Source organism: Megalops cyprinoides, chromosome 5 (genome assembly GCF_013368585.1).
Source record: "Megalops cyprinoides isolate fMegCyp1 chromosome 5, fMegCyp1.pri, whole genome shotgun sequence".
NCBI lineage: Eukaryota > Metazoa > Chordata > Actinopteri > Elopiformes > Megalopidae > Megalops > Megalops cyprinoides.
The window spans coordinates 34,719,274-34,738,663 of NC_050587.1; the positions used below are offsets into that span (position 1 = coordinate 34,719,274).

Below are 19,390 nucleotides of genomic sequence, written 5' to 3' on the forward strand. Positions count from 1 at the left end.
AAATTATTCTGGTTAAAATACTAATGCAATCGCAATTTGATGGTAAATTAATATTACTATTAATAAGGCATAGCAGTCCATTGCCATGGCCGCTAATATGGTGCTTCCTCAAAAGGCGACCTCCAACGTTATAGTGATGCGCTGCGTTTGGTTTTGTGGATCCTCATTCTGATTAATGAATATTTCCGTTTAACAGAACCTCCGTCACTATGATCTCCTAATTGTGGATCCCCACCGTCATGCAAAACCATCGACTACACTATGAGTGACTTGAAACCCATCACTGATCAGCATAAAGAGCTCTCAAAGGCAGAATCGTTTATACGCATCAGCATTTTAATGGGACAAAGCAAGAACACGTTATAGTAGCATAAACATTATCAAAACCCCCCCAGCAAAAAAACACCTCTTCAAAACATAAGGTCTGAAAATATCCTTAGGCACTGCCTACTGAATGATAATTGGTTGGTTAAAATCAAATAAACTCAAAATAAGGCAACACAACCGGTCTCGTCCAACTCTCGCGTTTTAAAACACCTCCAAGGGGAAACAGTGCAAAATTCTGATCCATTCAGGTATTTCAGAATACTAATTACTACACCATAAAAAACACCGAAAATCAATATTTAGTTTTTATACACAGAATTACTTAATTTCTACATTTTCAGACTAAATGCTTTGCACTGCATAGCAATGCGTTTCTTTTTCCCCCCTGGAAGAATCAAATGTTGCACTGTCTCAAACTCTTCACGGACCAGCATTTTAACAGTGCTGCTAAGGTTTATTTTAACTCCTCCCCCCACCCCCCCACCCCAAAAAAGCAAGCAAGCTTCCATAATTAACATGATTTTTTTTTTCTCCTTTATACAGTTTCAGAACATTTGAACAGACTCCGTTTGGTTATTTACATACAAAACTGTATTACTTCAGCCCTCCAATACACATTCTAAAGAAAAAAAAGTGGAATGCAAAACAATTTAAAATACCTATAATTTGTGTAAGAACATCAAATTCGTGAAAAGATAACCAAGAGTTATAGTATTGTGCAATATTTGTCTGCCTTTAAAGAAAGAGAACAGTGGCAGTTATCCCTGCAATTGGTTTAGTTTAGAGAAACAAAAAATTGAAAATCTAATTAAAAAAAAATACAACAGCTGACATCCATTTTATTTTCTTTATAAACATAAAAAGGTCTGTAACTTTTTCACATGATTCATGGTAACTTTGCCTCTCATTGCTGGAAACGCTTTTTTAAAATTACAAATTATTTATACTGACAGTCCCCAAAAAATGGCAAAGCTTCATTCTTATGAAACCAGCAGATTTAATTGCTCTAAATAAACCAACAAAAAAATAAAGCAAATCCCAAAAGAGTCACTATCTTGTTTTATTCATAGTAATTTTTTTTCATTGTGTTTTTTTTTTTAAAAATGGCATAGTCCTTTTCCGTTAATGAGTCTGTCTGACACCTGGCCGAAGACCTTGTGTGTATGTTTAAATCCCGGGTTTTTGCAACTCTAGTCCTCCGCGGCTGAGCAGGCAACTATCCATCACAATTCAAAGGAAAAAAAAAAAAGAAAAGAAAAGAAAAAAAAAAAAAAAAAACATTTCAGGGGTCAGGGGTCAAATCACCCATCTCTCTCCCTCCACGGGGGGGGTCTCGACAGGCAAAGCGCCTCCCCGAACCCCATCAGCAGGCCTGCGGCCTCGGAGGGCTGGAGCCGCCAGTCCCCTATCAGTGAGTGTGGTATCCCGTGGTGCCCATGCCGGACTGGTTAGCTAGCACGCTCCCGTTCACACCCTGCGCCGGCTCCACAACCCCGCCGTTGCTGACAGCGCCGACTCCCGTCCACCCGGCACTGGCCTGTATGTGACTATAGACAAGGCAGAGAAAAAAAAAAAAAAAAACCAAAAAAAAAGTCCACATGGTTAGAGAACTGGGGGAGATAGAACTACATTCCCCACAATGATGTTCCACTTATAGATTTATGTGTGGAAACCATGAGAATTTGATAGTTCTAGATTGAATGTTGTGCTGTTCAAGGACTACGTTACCCTACACGCCTATGCTAAAATTCCTCAAAATCATGCAGTGCAATGGGGGCGGGGGAACAGGGAAGGGAGGTTTGACAGGTTCGGATCTTTATCTTCCGTTTTGTGCTTTGGTGCTTCCTAGAGAGTTTCAAAATACAATTAACTGGATTACATCTCATCCACCACCCCCGCAAAAAAATATGAGTAACAACGGAAAAATGCATTTATACTAGATTAATAGAAATCAGAAACTGCCCATGACAGTGACATTGAGACAAACCGCTAAACCTGTAAGTACATGTGAATTTAACTTTGGTGAATTAAATTCAAATGAATGGCAAATCTCAGATCTGGGGCAATTGCAGATTAAAATATTTGTGCTGTTGTGTTTACACATAACTTGGCCTGACAAGTGCTCTTAACAGCAGGTATCTACATTTCCATAATGTTACAGATCTTGACACAAGGATAAGTTGTAATGCCTGAAAATCACAACTGAAATTTTACTGCAGTTGCTCATTTTATTTGCCATCTGAACGGAATTGGCATGATCTGAACTAAAACCACAGCCACTTAGTTTTAAAAAAACTAACTGTGCTACACCACAACAATGCTGTGCACACCACAATTTCTGACAGACCTGTGTATGCACAGCATGCAAAGTAGGCTGATTTTGGCATTTCCAAACTGATGCATTTGATTACAAGTGGGAATTACCACATGGTCTTCAAATCATGCAAAATGAACAGAAAAAAATATAACCTAAAATATAGTATTATACACTCCTGCAAACTGAGACTCAAGTAAATTCTATTACATGTACAATATACAGCTTCTACAGAAACGTACCACGTTCAATTTCTAAACATAATTCCTTATTTCTGAAGACACATAAATGGACCCTTTGCAATACTCCCTTTTGTCTTAATGGCACTTAATTTAATGTACTGTGCAGCAAAACTACTGGTTACATAAAAAGGTTCAAATTTCAACCCTGCCATCTTTTTTTTGCCAAAAAACACCATCCCAACAATTTTGGAAGGGTATGGAAAAGTACAAAAGAAAAAAAAAAACCTGGATGTCGTCTTGTGCACGAGGATGTACCGTAACAAGACACTCAGAACAGTTTTTCAGATCTGCACAGATAAAAAACAGAAATCCCACAGAGACAGGAGAGGAGTTGGGAGAGAGAGGAGGGGAAGGGGAAGGGGGGAGGAGGACAGGCTGTTCCAGGAGTCAAAGTCCAGCCCTTTCGGCAGAAGCCAGAGCTGCTGTGATTACTGGGAGCCTGCTGCTGCTCGTGCCGAGGCTTCTCTAAAGGCCATACAGAGACCAAGCAGGACATGTGACCACTGTCAATGTGTGTACATGTGTGTGTGTGGGGGTGCGTATAATCTGTCCACAACAAATTACTTTAGCAACTGGACTGAGTCTACAGTAAGGAGACATCGTGGACACTCCCACCCCCCAGCCCCAACCTCTACTTCATTAAAGGAGGGCTGGGAACAGTTAGAGAGTAGAGTAGATAACGTGTCCCTGGAAATCCCCAGCTATGGGAAACCAGCTGGCTGTGTGTGTGCGCGTCTGTCTGCCTGTGCGTGTCTGTGTGTGAGTCACGGACAAGCAGGCGGATCTCATGGGAGCTGGTACTCACTTGAAGCCCTGCTGATTCCAGGCCTGCCCATAAACACTGTAGGTGGGTACCTGCCAGCCATTGGGCACGTACTGACCAATCTGCTGCGCGCTGCCGTACCATTGGCCCCACTGGCCGTAGGGCTGGGTAGTGAAGCCCACTTTGTTCTGACGCAGGGAGAGGGAGGGGGGGGGGGGGAACAAAATATTGGTAAATGCAAACATAAGAAAATATGCGACTATGACCGAATCAACTGCCGGAACGGGCCAACGGGTTTGCTGAAAAAATTTCCGCTGCGTACCTGTTGCACCTGCACCTGCTGCATGGTGTTCACCATGTCCGTCGTCTCCTTCCCCCAATAGCACTTCACCACGTGCCCCTCTATCGAGGTCCCGTTCACGGAGACGATGGCATGGGCCGCCCCCTCGTGGGAGTTAAACCTGCAGGCAGGGGACACAGCGAGACAGATCCCCGCTTTAAAGTGTCGCAAAATGCTGCTGAAGACAAATCAGAGGGAGCACGTCGCAAGCGCTAATTCAATGCACCGTAGCTTGTGCAATTTCAGACATGCAAACTGAACTGAAGACAATGTTGAAGTGTCTCCAGGGACAATTAAAAAAATCACACGACGTGATTCAGCACTGAAAGGTGTCGTTCGCAATACATACGCAACCTCTCACCTTCAGCTTTCCCTGCCGCGGTTCTCGCTTCTCTCCTGCCCCTTGATTCTTTCAAACTTTCTACAGATTCTGCTGCATCCAACTTTCTCTCCTCAGTCATCTTCCCTTGATTGTCTCAGTCCTCTTACTTCCAGGCCTGCGTGTCCCACTCCGCCTTGGCCTTGGCTAATGCATTTGATGGAGAGAATCCAGCTCCTCTGCTGATATACTGAACTACCAAGCACTTGGCTCTGGCTTCTCTTCAAGAGTGACTTCTGCTGAGACTTTCTTTGATGAATCCATGATTGAAAACTCGCTACCTGGGTTAGAAAATGGTCTAACCCAGGTAGACTATTTTCTACCTCCTCTTCCCTCCTCAATCCTCCCTCCACCCAACCTCTTTCTGATCTCTCTGTGGATGACTTCACAGATCACTTCAACCAGAAGATTAGACATGAGAAACCCTCCATTTCCCTCCTCTTCGTCTTTCTCCTCCCTCCCCCTCTCTTCCCCTCCACTTTCTGATTCTGATGTCGCTTAAATCCTCACATCACACCAACCTACCACCTGCGCCCTGGATCCCATTCCCTCACCTCTCCTACAAACCCGTCATTCTCAGCCTTCTACCATTCACCTCTACTCTGATTAATTTGTCACTCTCCACAGGCTGTGTGCCTGCAGCTTTCAAGGAGGTGCAAGTCACACCCCTGCTGAAGGAAAGGGCTCCGGACCGATCTGCTGTCCAGAACTATCAACTGGACTCTCTCCTTCCCTTTCTCTAAAAGACTCGAATGCACAGTAGCCAACCAAGTATCCTCCTTTCTTTCCCAAAACAACCTTCACAGCTGTACCCCTTTCAGTCTGGCTTCAGGGTTGGTCGTTTCACAGAGAGTGTCCTCTACTCCAACACCGAGGCTCTTCAAATGGCCACAGCATTCTCCCACTCCTCAGTCTTAATTTTTCAGGACCTTTCTGCTGTAGACCACCCGGGTAGATACTTCTGTCTACCCGGGCTGCAGAGGGGATCACTGACACCACTCTTCTTTGAGTTCAATCCTATCTCTCTGGATGCTCTTTCAGGGTGTCCTGGAATGGTGGGCTATCTAGACCCCATATCCTGCAGGTGTCCTCCAAGGCTCTGTACTCGGGTCCTTCCTCTTCTCTCTTCACATGCAATCTCATGGCTTTGTCATCTCCTCCCACAGCTTTTCATACCACTTCTATGGTGATGACACTCAGCTTATCTTTGCCGCCATCTGACACTAGTCTCTGCACACATTATAGCTTGCCTGAAGGACATTTCACAGTGGATCGTGGATGACCACGTAAAGCTGAACCTGGCTCAGACTGAGATGCTTTGCATCTCCTCCATTTCCTCTCCACTTCAACACCTCTACCTCATCCCAGACTCTAAGCTTTTTCACCAATAGCACTGCTACCGTCAAAAACCTCGGCATAATGCTTAATAGTCCTTCCCTTCTCAGCCAGCAGTGGCGAGTCAGGCATGCAGATTCTTTTTGTACAACATCTGAAGGATCCGCCCCTACCACGCTACGTATTCTATGCAGCTCCTAGTTCAGGCCAGGTCCCCTCACGCCTGGACTAATGTAACTCCCTCTTTGCTTGTCTTCCTGCCTGTGCCATCAAACCCCTGCAAGTAGTCCAGAATGCAGCTGCACGACTTCTCTACCATCTCCCTAAATGCAGTCAAGTCTCACACCTCCTCACCTCCGTTATCTCACGTATCAAGCTCAAAACCTTGGTGCTGGCATACAGAACAGTGAATGGGACAGCCATCTAGATCCTACAACTGGTCTTCAAACTGTATGTACAGCCATAATCACTACGCTCTGTAACCATGGGGGAACTGACTCTCCCATTCAGACAGGGGTCACTCCTCTCCGACACAATGCCCGTCTGTACTGGTCCCTCAGTGGTGGAATGAACTTCCCACGAGGGTCAGGACAGCAGAATCACTGGCCACTTTCCAACACAGACTGAAGACCAACATCTTCAGACTGCATCCCGGTTCTACCTCAATCTCCACCCCCTAATACCTGCTACTTGCTCACTTATTTTACGTGTAGTGAAACACCAAAGGTGTTTTGTATTCTTTGATCTAGTGTCTGAAGTTTGTGCGTACTTGGCTTCCCTTAGTTTCTAGGCTGTCTAGTCAGGTTGCACAAGTTAACTTCTGGCAGGGCCTGAACAGCATTATGCTCAGACTCACTGGTCTGGGAGTGCTGTTAGCCTGGTCTGACACTGCTGCTCATTAAACTTGAATGGATACACTTCTGTTCTCTTGTGCTGGAAATCGCTCTGTATAAGAGCATCTGCTAAATGAATGTAATGTAACGTAATTGCGGAAAAAAGGTGCTCCAGCAGCATTAAACAAATCAGAGGCTAGGCTGTACTTTTCCACCAAAATAAAACGTGTGATTTCATTTTAGATAAACACGAGAATGTCAGTCCTGAATATATCCACCAAAGACTGGATTCTGCCCTTCATAACTACTTTTCGAAAACTGCATTACCCATTATGGAAGCTTTGAACTCAAAATGCTAGGGAAGCAGTCAGTCACATTATCATTAGTTATTCTATTACTTGAAACAATTTTAGGTCCAACATCCCATGCCTTATTACTCTCAGTAGATTTCACATCGCGGGCAGCTAAAAAGCAAGGATAAAATCTTCTCCAATTACTATATGGAGCCAGCAATGGAAGCAAGTGCAGTTAGTCTGGCAGAAACCCCACAATATTGCCTTTATCGTTGTTTTTAGACTGCTGGGTGCAAGTGCTATTAGTTGTAAAATTTTACATGCAAAATTTGTAAAAAATTTTCTTGTCACAAATGTTACTGCAATTTACCATGTGCATTCTGTGGCAACGACCTACAGGCATAACAAATTGGAAATGGTTGGGTACTTTTGAGAACAGAGCACTACTTCCACAGCTATGCATGTGTTTTGGACCAATAATTTCTTAAGCTAGTCTTCCATGATGGAACATACCAACATACTGAAAATGTATGTAAAATAACAATACTATACTGTAATAATATACTAGCTCTATGGCATCTTTTCCCAACCCTTTATAACACTGAATCCTCCAACATTCCCACTCGCACACAACTGACCTGAGACCTGAGGGGCATACCTGATGAATGAATAGCCTTTGTCAGGGAAAACTCTAATTTCCATGATTTGTCCAAATGGGGAGAAAGTCTGCCTCATCAATTGCTCTGAAATATATGAACAAAAAACTCATGTTAGAAAGGCCCTCTCAGTGTACAGTGTCACAGTGATGACATCACCAGCTTTAGATCAACAATAAAAGACAGTCACCTGTGAGCCCGGTGGTGACTCCACCGCAATACACAGTGCAGTTGCTAGGGCTGGACTGATTCACCACCTCTTCGAAGGACAGGTGTTTGGTGTTGCCTGCTTAAGACAAAAAAAAGAAAGACAAATATAAACAAGTTAATTCTTTCGTGTTTATTCTGACTGAAAATCAAGGAAATGTAAAAATTGGAAACCTGAGGATCTAATTATTTGTTACGGGACACAGGACAAAACAAATCACAGTGTAACTGAGAACATGGCCACCCAGCAGGATGACACCTGACCCAGCTACTCACAGCAACGCCTTGTAATCAAACCATTTCTGATTACCGGGTTCACATAAGCCCACATCCTCTGTAACTCTGCTCAAATTTGCATTTACATCAAACAAACTGCTCCCCCAAACCCTGAAGTTGTTCAGGACTAGAATACATTCCCATGGAGGGCGGAGCTCAGCAAAGTGCAAATGCCCATCTGCTGTGCAAGGAAATGGCAGGAGACTCACTCTCATAGGTCGTTTTGGGAGCAGGGGGCTTTCTTGTGGCCCAGTTGGTCCTGATCTGCCTGCCACCCAGCCACTGGCCGCCCATCTGCTGAATGGCATTCTCTGCATCCTGCAAGGAGCAATAAAAAAAAAGTCGGGGTTCCCCACGGCCCCCCACAGAGGTCCATTCATATCAACGCAAACATCAACACCTTCCATTACATACATCAGGAGGCTGTATTATTTTGACCATTTCCATTTCCATCTCCAGAGAGCATGACAAAGAAAAAAAGTACAACCTAGCCAAGCAAAAAATAAGCCTTTATTGAATAAACCTATATTTCCAGATTTCACCCAGTGATTATTAGGTTACACCTCCGCTGCAGATAGCAGGGTGATGTCTATAGGAGAGAGACTCTTACCCATTTGTTGAAGAAGGACACAAAGCCATAGCCTTTGGACTTCCCAGTTGCCATGTCTTTCACCACACGGGCATCACTGTCAGCAAACAGACATCATACAGTCAGCCAGGGAAAGGAAGGTGGCTCTCAATCAGTACAACACACTTCAAACCAGAGGTCTGCATTGATTTACCATGCTGAAACTTACTAATCTAATACTAGATATAACAGATGCGCTAACAAACACAAATTCAAAGTTTTCTGCTTCCACAACTGTCAAATAATCAACTTGCAATGGCCTGGAAAAAAAAAATGATGCATGCAAGCATGGATACCGCTATGATGTAAAATGTGATCAAAACAATCCCATAAACACCCTTTATTGTGCAGATACTGAAACAATTACCCGCAACAGTTCCCTTCTGATGAAGCACACCAGTAACTGGCTTGCATGCACACTTGCTAACAATATTAGATGGACAGTAACAGCAAGTTACTGTCCAACTATGACTCACAAATTCATCTTAACTGTATTAGGCTAGCTCGCTGGCTGGCCAGCTACGTATATGGGACATCAGTAGTCACACACCGCTTAATAGCACCATTTATTTAATGAACTCAGACTCTGGCTGAGTTTCTTGGTTGTCCAGGCTCCAAAGAACAACAGCTTGTGCACATATAAACGGCACAAATCTGCTTACTCAAGGTTCTGGCTCCTTTACTCGCTTGTCTGGTTCGCACGTTAAAGTCTGAAGTACGTTCCTCTCCAAAAAATTAAGATTCAGTGGAAGTTCCATTGAGATATTAGTTCCAATTCCCCCGTCATTTCAGGAAAAACAAGGGGAAACTGCATATGAAGTAAAAAGATTCTGACATCCATTTGCGCAGCGTTCTGAAAGGTACAAATTCTTTCCCCCCCCCCCACTTGGATCTTTTTTCTCCATGAATCCCTCAGTACAAATTCTGGATCAATGGGTAAAAAAACAATCTGTATGTTTTTTTTTCCCCCCAATGCAGTTTTTGAGAAATTGATCCATCAATGAATTTGTCCCTTGGCAAATATACTGTTTGTTGTGAGAGACACAACCTCTAACAGGCTCATAGCTGGTCTGATTTTACCACGCCGGGTCGTGCTATAATTACACACAGTAAAAGCACAAACTGTGTCCTGTACACAAATTACAGCTCTGGCAGTACTTACGATATCCTCCCAAACGGTGCAAAGGCTGCTTTGATGTCATCAGTGGTGATTTCTGGACTCAGGTCTCCCACAAAGACGTGGAAGTGATCTGAGGTTACAAACACAAAGAGCAGGTTTCTGTTACCCTGCCGCTAACCTCCTTTCTGCCCACAGCGCAAAATGCTGCATCAGTCACGTTTTAGGATGTCAGTGCACGGATTCACTGACCCGTTTGTACATTGGGATTGGCTGAATAATGATCCAATTGGAGGATATTTGGATGTGTCATGTCGAGCAGATTCTCTTAACACAACCACAATTACACTGTTTGCTTGGTACGTGCCTCTATTCAGGGCAAACTACTATGCCTTTAGTTTTACATCTTGCATAAAATATCCTGGTTTCCCTTTCAACAGCTCAATTTGTATTGCAGCAATTTAAGGTACCTTACTACAGGGTTCAATGACAATACCCTCACTTAGGCCTCCAACCAATAACCTTCAGGCTCATAACAGTACTTCACAATGTTGCTCCCCCCAAAAAACAAATGTCAACAGCAACAATATGCCTACTATTTGTTAAGCAAAACATGAAAGGTTAAAATGGAATTTGATAAAAACACAACTATGGGGGGGGATACAAAACTTGAGGTTGATACTTACTACTCGTGTCTTTTTTCTGACTGCTTGGAGTTGTGGCCCAGTTCACCTTAACCTCCTGGAGAAGGGGAGAGAGCACCAAGCAAAAGGATGATTAGCTTTTACTGATGTTGGGACAGCTTGCTGCCGTCTGTGTGGAGTTAAAAGAAGACTCCTAACACACAATGTGATTGTCTGAATGCAATGATGAGTAGGAAGAGAGGAAAAAAAAAAACCCTGATCACACTCACACGTAAAAGTAATTCACATTTTTTCTGTCTAGTGAAAATCTGAAAAAAATATCTAGTAAGTAAAAAGGTCTAAATAACAAGGGACTTACAAACAAGTGAAATTACGAACTTGTATTACTCCTCAAATGGTCCTTCATTACCTGTTGAGGATAAAATATTTACAACTGAATATGATTTTTTCTGTTGATGTTATTTGTATATGTGTTGTAGCTACAGGTTTTTTTTTTTTGGCAAAAGAACACACGACACAGAAATGGGAAGATTCAAAACAAGCCATATAGGGTGGAACAGGTCAAAGTTCCTAGGGATAACCTTTCGTTTAATCAAGTAAAGTGTAGATCACTGTATGAAAATCAGGCAACACCAGTGAATAGTCTATAAAATACAATTTCAACACCTGAGATTTCTGTACTCAGCACCTAACTTGCCCACTAGCTCCATTATCAATTTTAGCACAGTCATGGGATGTACCATTAAGATGGGGGGGGGGGGGTCATTTGTGCAGAGCATGTGGTATTTTCAGGACTGCCATGTGGGAGATGCAGTGACATGCCCCCTGTTAGCACAGCCCAAAATAATACACTTCCTAACTCGGGTGACAAAATTCCAGGGAATCTCAGGCAGCCATAAATTTTCACAGCGAGTGGTATCCTTGTGGATAAAAATGCATGTAGCGACTTCCAAGGAAGTGAGAGACAGTCATGTCAGGGAGCGTGTTGAATTCAAGCTCAGCTGCCCTTTATTTCCAACTGAAAATACTCCCCTGCCACCTCTCCCCACCCAAAAAAAAAATTCAATGCTTCACAAATGTGTCATAATCAGTTTCCTCATTCCCTCCATCTCAAACATCAGAACAGCACCAATCTTGTTGGTATGAGTTTTGATGAAATCTGACAGACAATGTCTATTAAAAAAATCTCCTCTGCGCTTCACACTATAACTGTGTGTGAGATCTTTCTCTTTCGCTTCACACAGAAATCACAGGTGTCCCTCAGCCGCTCTTGGGCGTACAGACTGCACTGGGAATGACATCACACAATCCTTCCTGCGTTACTGAGTCACCCTAATGCTAGCTCATCTTAAGACTCGGACATTTTCAAGAATATCAAAACAAATGAATTCATATATTTCTCGTCTAGGCAGTAGGCCAGGGTAAATTGAGCTCCATGGCCGCTTTCAGTGCTGGTGTAATCTACAATTCAAATTTCACTCGCACTGACAATACTTTTTAAGCACAGCACGGAAAAACCATATCAAAAATAAATAAATAAAACTCACCATTAAACCTAAAACCTGTAACCAATTACAATACATTAGAAGTTCTGCAGCATGTTGAGAACTCAAATTTCAGATTAACTACTCAAAACAGAACACTGACAGAGAAGAACTTGGCTTACTTATCATTACCAAGTTACTCACCTGTGGATCTGTATTAATTAAGGAGCATTTACTTTGAACTTCAATACGGCTTTATCAAGTCTAGTGTCTGGAGTGCCATTTTTCACAATATATGTGCACATATATTTTTTTAAATGCTATAGTGAGCCCTTTCTTACAACAGAACTGTTTGACTTCCAGCCAGTCCTTTCCCCACATAATGGTCACATTCATGTTTTGAACTAAAAGCACAATGTGAGTTCTTGTCTATGACTTTAGAAAGTCCAAAAAAAAAAAAAAAAATTCCACATGGAACATTACAGCATGAAAAACATCTAATTGAAAGGAAAAGGGGGTGTACAGTATAGTGACTGATATGAAGCTAAGCATCTTTATTGCTATACTGTCTTGGTTCGACAGCTCTCCCAGCCCAGCCCAACTCACCCTGCAGATATGATAGCTTACCTTACCCATTATTTTACGTCCATTCATTGCGGCCAGGGAGGCAGCAGCGTGCCTATGCTCGTAGAACTCCACAAAGCAGTATGGGTCATTCCCTGCCGTCTGAGGGTACGGAATAGCACTTTCATTAATAATGATATAATTGTTATAATAGAACCAACATTTTTACAAATGAGCACAAAAAAACAGGGCCCAAAAATTCTTGAGTACACATCAAAAAAGGTACACAATTTCATCACTTTTATACAGTTTTATTTTGGCAGCTCCTTTAAAATGCAGGATCCTCCTTTAAAATGCAAGATCAGAAAGTTAGAATACAAGCTTAACCACAAGGCAAACTGCACAATCAGGCATAGTCCACCCTGCATTATTAATGCACCCACCCATTTAGAATCCGTGATCACGATTTACTGGTCAGGAGGGAAACAGGGTATCATTTAAGGAGGTAAATGCAGAGGACATTTACCCCGGTCATGACATGCAAGGGGATTCGCTCATTCGATCCCGAGAGGCGGGGTCACTCACGTCTACGATCATTTTACAGCTCTTGCACGGGCCGATCTGACTGAAGAGCTGCAGGATGAGGGCCTCCGTCACATCCCGGGACAGGTTCCCAACGTACCTGTGGCACAGAGGAGCAAAGAAGGGGTTTGGGTAGGGGACAGGAAACTGGATCGGTGTGGTACAGTTAACTTGCACCAACATCACAGCGACAGTCATGCACATTAACACAATGTTCTATAAGGTCTGGGTGCCAGTGATGGCAGCTGACCTTGGATGCGTTGAGGATGGTCTGGCATGACAAGGTAGGTATGTGGAAGATGTACAGTAACCTCGTCAAGGGCAGTCATGCGGAATACTCCTGATGTGTCTGTGAAAGTCTACCCAATACCATGAGTTTCACACTCTACTACAATTACCATAAGGGGTCAGTGGTTCTGAGCTTGGCCTGAGGTCACTGGCGGTGACGTTGCCAGACACACCCTACCAGTTCTCTGAAAGTCAGTACCATTCTGGCTGTAAACTGTTACATGACACGTTGCAGCCCCCTGCGCGTCCATCAGTCAACAGGATGTTTAACATCCGTTTCATTCCATCTTTTTACATGTATGAAATCGAATGGGGCATTTGACCTGTGTTACAAACTAAAAAAATGGACTTGGGTCTACGGAATAACCTAGAGAAGTTCGTCGACTTTGCGTTTTACGTAAAAGCTTGAGTCTTTTACAGCGATAGAAAAATACTTGCTGTCACGTGTTAAAATCTCTTTAAACCGATACAGAGAGCGAACCAGTCAAATGAACAGTTTGCAATCAGACGAAACCGGCAAACTGAAACGCGGAAAGAGCTTGCACTATGATTACGTGTATCTAGCGGTGACTAACACCAATTTGCTTTCTACGCTCTTGAGATGCTGTTACACACCGCTCTCGTTCCCCTGAACACACCTCAGACAAAATGAAATCACTGCAGGACATTTTGTAACACTCCAGCCACGAGCAGCGAATCAACACGTTGGATGACCAAAACTGTAATAATGCTTCCAGAAGCAATCTAATGTTAAGAAATTCCATATATTTGAGCGAAATAACAGGATACTTGCTCGGCGGTCTATTATTACGGCGATACCAATTCACATAATTGGCAAGTAATTCGGGTTCTGACTAACATTATGGAAACACAGACTGCGTGGTCTGTAGCGGTCGCTAAAATGAAACGTCAAAGTCCACCTCCATTCTAGGCCTTGTGCGTAACGGGCAGCAACCTAGCTCGCCAACAATGCAACCTAGTGAACCAGCTAGCTAAGGAAATGAAGTCAGATTCTTACTCCCGAAATGTAAATCCGAAAACGTGTTCGTTTGTTACCATCATCACTATTAGAACTAGTGTTAGCGAACATCAATTCGGTTAGCTGCCCAGTCTTGACGACACGGATGCAAGCATGATTTCTAACTTTATAGCCAAATATGAACGACAATTTCAACGGAGTAAGAATATACCCTTTCTGTAACTTCATTTTATACAGGGGGCTAAAAGTCGCTAAGCTTTAACTAATTACAACAGAACACAACGCCCGAACCACGGTCGCACTAAACTTGGGCCTGTTCCCCGCTGTCTGTATTATTTAATTAGCTACTCTACCCTATTAAATCGTGTAAAATACACATATGGTCAGCTTGCTGACTTTCACACAACATTTACAAACCGATTTCGGTATGGCAGCCTTCTATGATCTTGGCACACAGCAGCGCAACAGGGTTATTTGGACATTCTCCTGTGGACACGTTTCTTTCGATTTGGAAAAAATGGACACGTCTGGCTAGCTAGTTCGCTGCTTAGCTTTTTCTAAGCACCGTAACCATCACACAGTTCATGTAACCACCTAAATGACACAAAGACAGAGATGAATAAATAGCAGACACCGGGCGAGCGACTCTTTCTGAACACATAATTAACTAGTGAAAACCATCGGAGTGCTGGGGAAAAACAGACATTGGTGAAAATGCTAAAGCAGCTGGCTAACGTTGGCTTAATACATACAGAGTCTTCGGCTGCTCGTCGTCCATCATATTTTTCCGATCGAGTGAAAGATCGAACCCTGAGAGATAAATCCGCGCGCGTCGTATTCTTCTTTGATCTTGGTATTTTATTCTTAATTAACGTTTCGCTGTTTTCCCAGAACCGGTGCCAGAAAATGCTAATACAGAGCAAAAAAAATTGAGCACCGCCGCCTCAGCTAGCCACCAATTCGGAACAATAGAAAGGCGACATAAGATGGCGGAGAAATCGGAGCGGATATACAATTTCGCATGCGCAATGAGACCGAGCGAAGGCCTTGAGACAAGCAGGCGGGTTTGCCAGTCAGCTGGCTAGAAAGCTCTCTATTTCCTCGATCTTTACAAGCATTAGCTTAATTTTTAATGTGATAAGAATTATAAATGATTGGCTGTTTGCTCTTGTTTGTTTTAAATCAAAATCTTCCAATCTAGTGGGGGAAAAAAAACATCTATTGCTTTCAGATCCCTCGGTAAATCAGAAGTTATAAAACGAAGTGCGCCGCCCGGGAATCGAACCCGGGTCGCAAGAATGGGAATCTTGCATGATACCACTACACCAGCGGCGCATTCGGTAACTGCGTTCTGTGATATGTATAATAAACTAATATTGAACAAACATGAGTTGTTAGACGAATAGTAAGTGAAATATGCATCAGGATGGAATGTGGTTTGGTTATCTGGCATTCAGATACAGCTGAACTATGTAGTTCAACTGAACTTGCTGGCTCTCTTATGTTGGTCTACATTATTTTATCTATGAATTTTTAACTGCCTAAATGTTTCCTATTTTTCACAGACTGCTGACATTCTTAACAGGGTCGCAGACAGATGTTAAGTCAGTAACATTAGCTTGCTACCCACATGTCCAAATACAGTGTTTTATTTCTTCCGTTTTTTTTTACAATTCTGGAGCTGCGTTGTCTCATGACATTACACTGAGCAGTTGTTGATGTTCATCAGTAAGTTTGAGAGCAAGCAATGTTTTATAGGTAGTGGGGTGGTCACCTACCGACGACTCTAGACGAATGTACAGTTATCCAGTGTTTCAACCTACACTATAACCAATAGCTCCCTTCACTAGCCAGCTGACCCCGGTTGGCCCACACGCCCCAGTGACTCGTCCGAACCAGTCATAGATGAATGCGCAGTTTAAATGATTCAAAGTATTGGACGAGGAAGTGATCTGGGGCCTTTTTCATGTCGTGTGTAGTTCTGTGTTTTAAACACCGCTCTGTCTGATAGCATTTGCTATTTCAAAAGCCTGTTTAACTGGTGTTTACTTTTTAAGTAGCTACCCTGTGTTATCCGGGTATGGTAGAGATACCATGCTGTCAAATCAGGAAGAAGGCATGCAGATAATTTTCGCACGCCTCCCATGTTGTGTCAGCTCTAGATAACTGAACAACGGCATCCACAATAACGGTTATGACAATACTCGAAGAAGCGTGAAAAATTTAAAGATAATAGATGTTTGCTCATTCCATTCTTTCTCTTTTATCTGAAAATGGCAAACAGCCCATATGCGTTTGCTTCAGATGCATCTGATCTTTATTCCACCTCGGCTATAGTTTCATAACTGGATCAGTTATGCTACATTAAACTAAAGTAGAAACTTAGTTGTATGACATTTGTTGTGCAAATTTTACGAGGACGCTTAATTAAAAATTCCTTCTTCAAGGAAGCCAAGATGATTCATCTCTGCCAGTGGCAGAATTCAGTTGCTGTTACAGATATGGACCAGAGGGTGGCAGTCGAAAGCCCTCCGCACACCAATTCTATGGCCTGGGAACTCTGCAACGACTGACAATTCTTGGGGATCTGCCAGAGCAAACAACAGGTCCCTCGTTCCTTTTAATGAATCTGTTCTGCTACTGCACAGGAAGGAGAGAAAACACAGTCAGAGAGACAGCGAAGCAGCTTTATTCTCTGTCTGTTTAACAGTCTAAGCTAAATTTAAAAAGTTTAGTTCAAGCTGTGTCCATACTTCACACTTGATATCAATTACAGGTGAGGGAAAGTAGTGTTAGCGGTCTTGTCCAATTTAGCTGAAACAGGAGTGCGTTGACGGTGTAATCTAAAATATGAGACGAACCATCTGCTCCTGTTTCCAGCTGAACATCTGTAACGTTAGAAGTCCTGCAAACAGCTCCGGATCACACACCCGCACAGAAGCAACTAGGGATGGCAGAGCAAGCTGAATTTGTGAGCCCAGCCACTGTATCTGTCTGCAGCTGTGTTTTTTTTTTCTCGTGGCATCAAGGCCACAAAGAGCAGACGTGTTTCTTTTTGTTTAACCCAAGCAAGATCAAACGCATGGGTAAATTGTCAAAGGGCAAATTTGGTTCTAGCCCCACATGGTGTTGGTGGCCAGTCTTTGACATGAGGACCATATGCAGCTTCCCATCTCCCCCTCATGTGGCCTAGAATGGGGTCTCATTCGAAACACACAGCACTAAAAAAAAGTCTGCCCTCAGCTGTAATATTCCCCTTACAGTCTTTAGACCTGTAGCACTATCTAATACCTATTATTAATGTCGCACTAAACATTACTCTTTGGGATAGATTCACAGCCAAAGAAATCCACAGAGTAATCCACCAATTCAGAGAAGTTAGTCTGTTTGTTTACAGCCTTGTAACTGAAGGATATACTCTAAGCAGGGTTTGAAAAGAAACATGGTACATGTTTTCATATTCATAGTTTGATTCATTTTAGGATAATTTGATCAGTTAAAAAAAAAAGGCGTATTTGTCATTTGCCCTGCCTACCTGGTCGTCAGGATTACCTGAGATAACGGGTGGGCGGTCCATTTCAACACACATGACAAAGGGAGTTGATACCGCCGTTATCTGCAGCGAATCAAATCAAAGTGTTACAGTCCTGCTTCCTGCATTGTGGCAAAAGTGGAACTTTGTGTGGACACTGCCTAACATCACAGGAGGTACATCCAGTAACATTTCTGGCTGGACGTGAATTGCAGATCGTGAGAAAGAATGGTAAGTCATTCCCTTGCAAACCAGGAAGAATAATAATGTGAATAATGTGTGCTTTTATTTCTTGAGCACTTGTCAGCATTTTTGAAAAGCACATGTTTTGTATTACATTGCATCTGCTTAACAGATGATATGATCCAGGGTGACTTTTCAAAGCTTATGACTTTTGCATGTTATGTATATAAGCAGCTGGATGTTTACTGAGGGAGCTAGAGATGGGTACATTACCCAGGGATGCAGTGGCCTACCTGGGAATCAGACCAGCTGTTATTAGGTCATAGGCCCTGCTCCTTAACATTACACCACACACTGCTGACCCCATTAAATGCAAAAGTGATTGACTGTGATTTTGCTGTTTATGTTTCAGACGTCATGGCAGTTTTCTTTCGCTTTTGATAAGGTTTAGCTAAATATTTGTCAACCTTGCAACAATTGTTCTGGGAGAAATAAACACTTGACTTCCTTGTGGAATAACAACAGGGTGAGCAATGAATACTATCAAAAGCTACAAAACTTGGCATACAGAATTTTCCATTCCAGATAAATGCAACATGATATACTTTTTTTTTTATCAGAGCCTAATGTTGCAGACACTGAGACATGGTTCATTGGCCTTTTGTGAAAAGGTATTTGGAAATATCTATGAGCTTTGAAGGGTGCACTGCTTTCAGGCCCTCAAAAGAAGAGGCTTTAGACTTGTGAGATGGTTTTTCTAGAAGACCACGGAAATGAAATCATATACATTACAGGAGCAACAGCATCCTTAGTACTCACGTGGCCTCTGTGGTGACCTGTTGAAAATAGCAGGTTATTTCTAACACCTAGCACACAGATTTGAAATTGCCACACAGTCCTACACACTCAATATTTCTTTTCAGATTGGATTTGCCTCTGTCAAAAGCAAATGGCCTCTAAGGTCCATGTGCTTTCTGTCTGTCCCATTGTATTTCCTGAGAAAGTGGAGTACTACAGAGGGTCATCGTCAGAGCTGCCAAGAAACAGCAGTTACAGCAGCCATTCACATAGCGTCCAAGGAGTTGCAAGTGATCAATCCTGGTGGTTTATTTAATGCTTGCCAGGATGCATATGTCTAACATAGATCAAGTCCAATGAAAAGGACCTGCATTCCTACAACTGGAATAAATCCCAGTATATTAATATGAAAATTCATTTTTACTTTTCAGACAAGACAAATAAAAAAACGCAAACATGTATCAGTGACATGGGCTTTCTTAAGTGCACAAATCCAAAAAACCCCATTTACAAGGTGGAACTATGCTATGTGCTAATGTACCCATTATCCTAGTATTATCCTTGTATGTATGTACTTCTCACCAACTTTGACTGGCTTTGTGTTCTACCAGTTTGTGTTGATCTGC

At 42.7% G+C, this 19,390-nt stretch overlaps 1 protein-coding gene and 1 non-coding gene across 3 annotated transcripts; both read right to left on the bottom strand.

Annotated features, from left to right (window-relative positions):
* Positions 1-315: 315 nt before the first annotated feature.
* On the bottom strand, positions 316-15,270 carry tia1 (TIA1 cytotoxic granule-associated RNA binding protein). Of its 2 annotated transcripts, none has more exons than XM_036528369.1 (12): positions 15,004-15,270; positions 12,988-13,084; positions 12,466-12,564; positions 10,397-10,451; positions 9,756-9,843; positions 8,576-8,651; positions 8,175-8,283; positions 7,673-7,768; positions 7,485-7,569; positions 3,969-4,107; positions 3,689-3,834; positions 316-1,874 (listed from the first exon to the last, which is right to left on the bottom strand). In XM_036528369.1, exons 1-12 carry the CDS (start codon positions 15,030-15,032, stop codon positions 1,736-1,738), a joined length of 1,158 nt encoding a protein of 385 aa, XP_036384262.1. In that variant the 5' UTR covers positions 15,033-15,270; the 3' UTR covers positions 316-1,735. The 2 variants fall into 2 exon arrangements, with proteins under 2 accessions (XP_036384262.1, XP_036384263.1); XM_036528370.1 differs by lacking the exon at positions 15,004-15,270 and adding an exon at positions 13,235-14,986.
* Positions 15,271-15,515: 245 nt separating this feature from the next.
* trnag-ccc lies at positions 15,516-15,586 on the bottom strand. Its single transcript has one exon. It is a non-coding gene; the product is annotated as a tRNA-Gly (tRNA).
* Positions 15,587-19,390: the final 3,804 nt, after the last annotated feature.

Coding starts and splice junctions, on each gene's coding strand:
- tia1 (XM_036528369.1), bottom strand. CDS start 15,032: ATGATGGACGACGAGCAGCCGAAGACTCT. Junction 8,284..8,575: donor TGTCCTTCTTCAACAAATGG/GTAAGAGTCTCT, acceptor TGCTCCTTGCAG/GATGCAGAGAATGCCATTCA. Junction 7,570..7,672: donor AGTCACCACCGGGCTCACAG/GTGACTGTCTTT, acceptor CATATATTTCAG/AGCAATTGATGAGGCAGACT.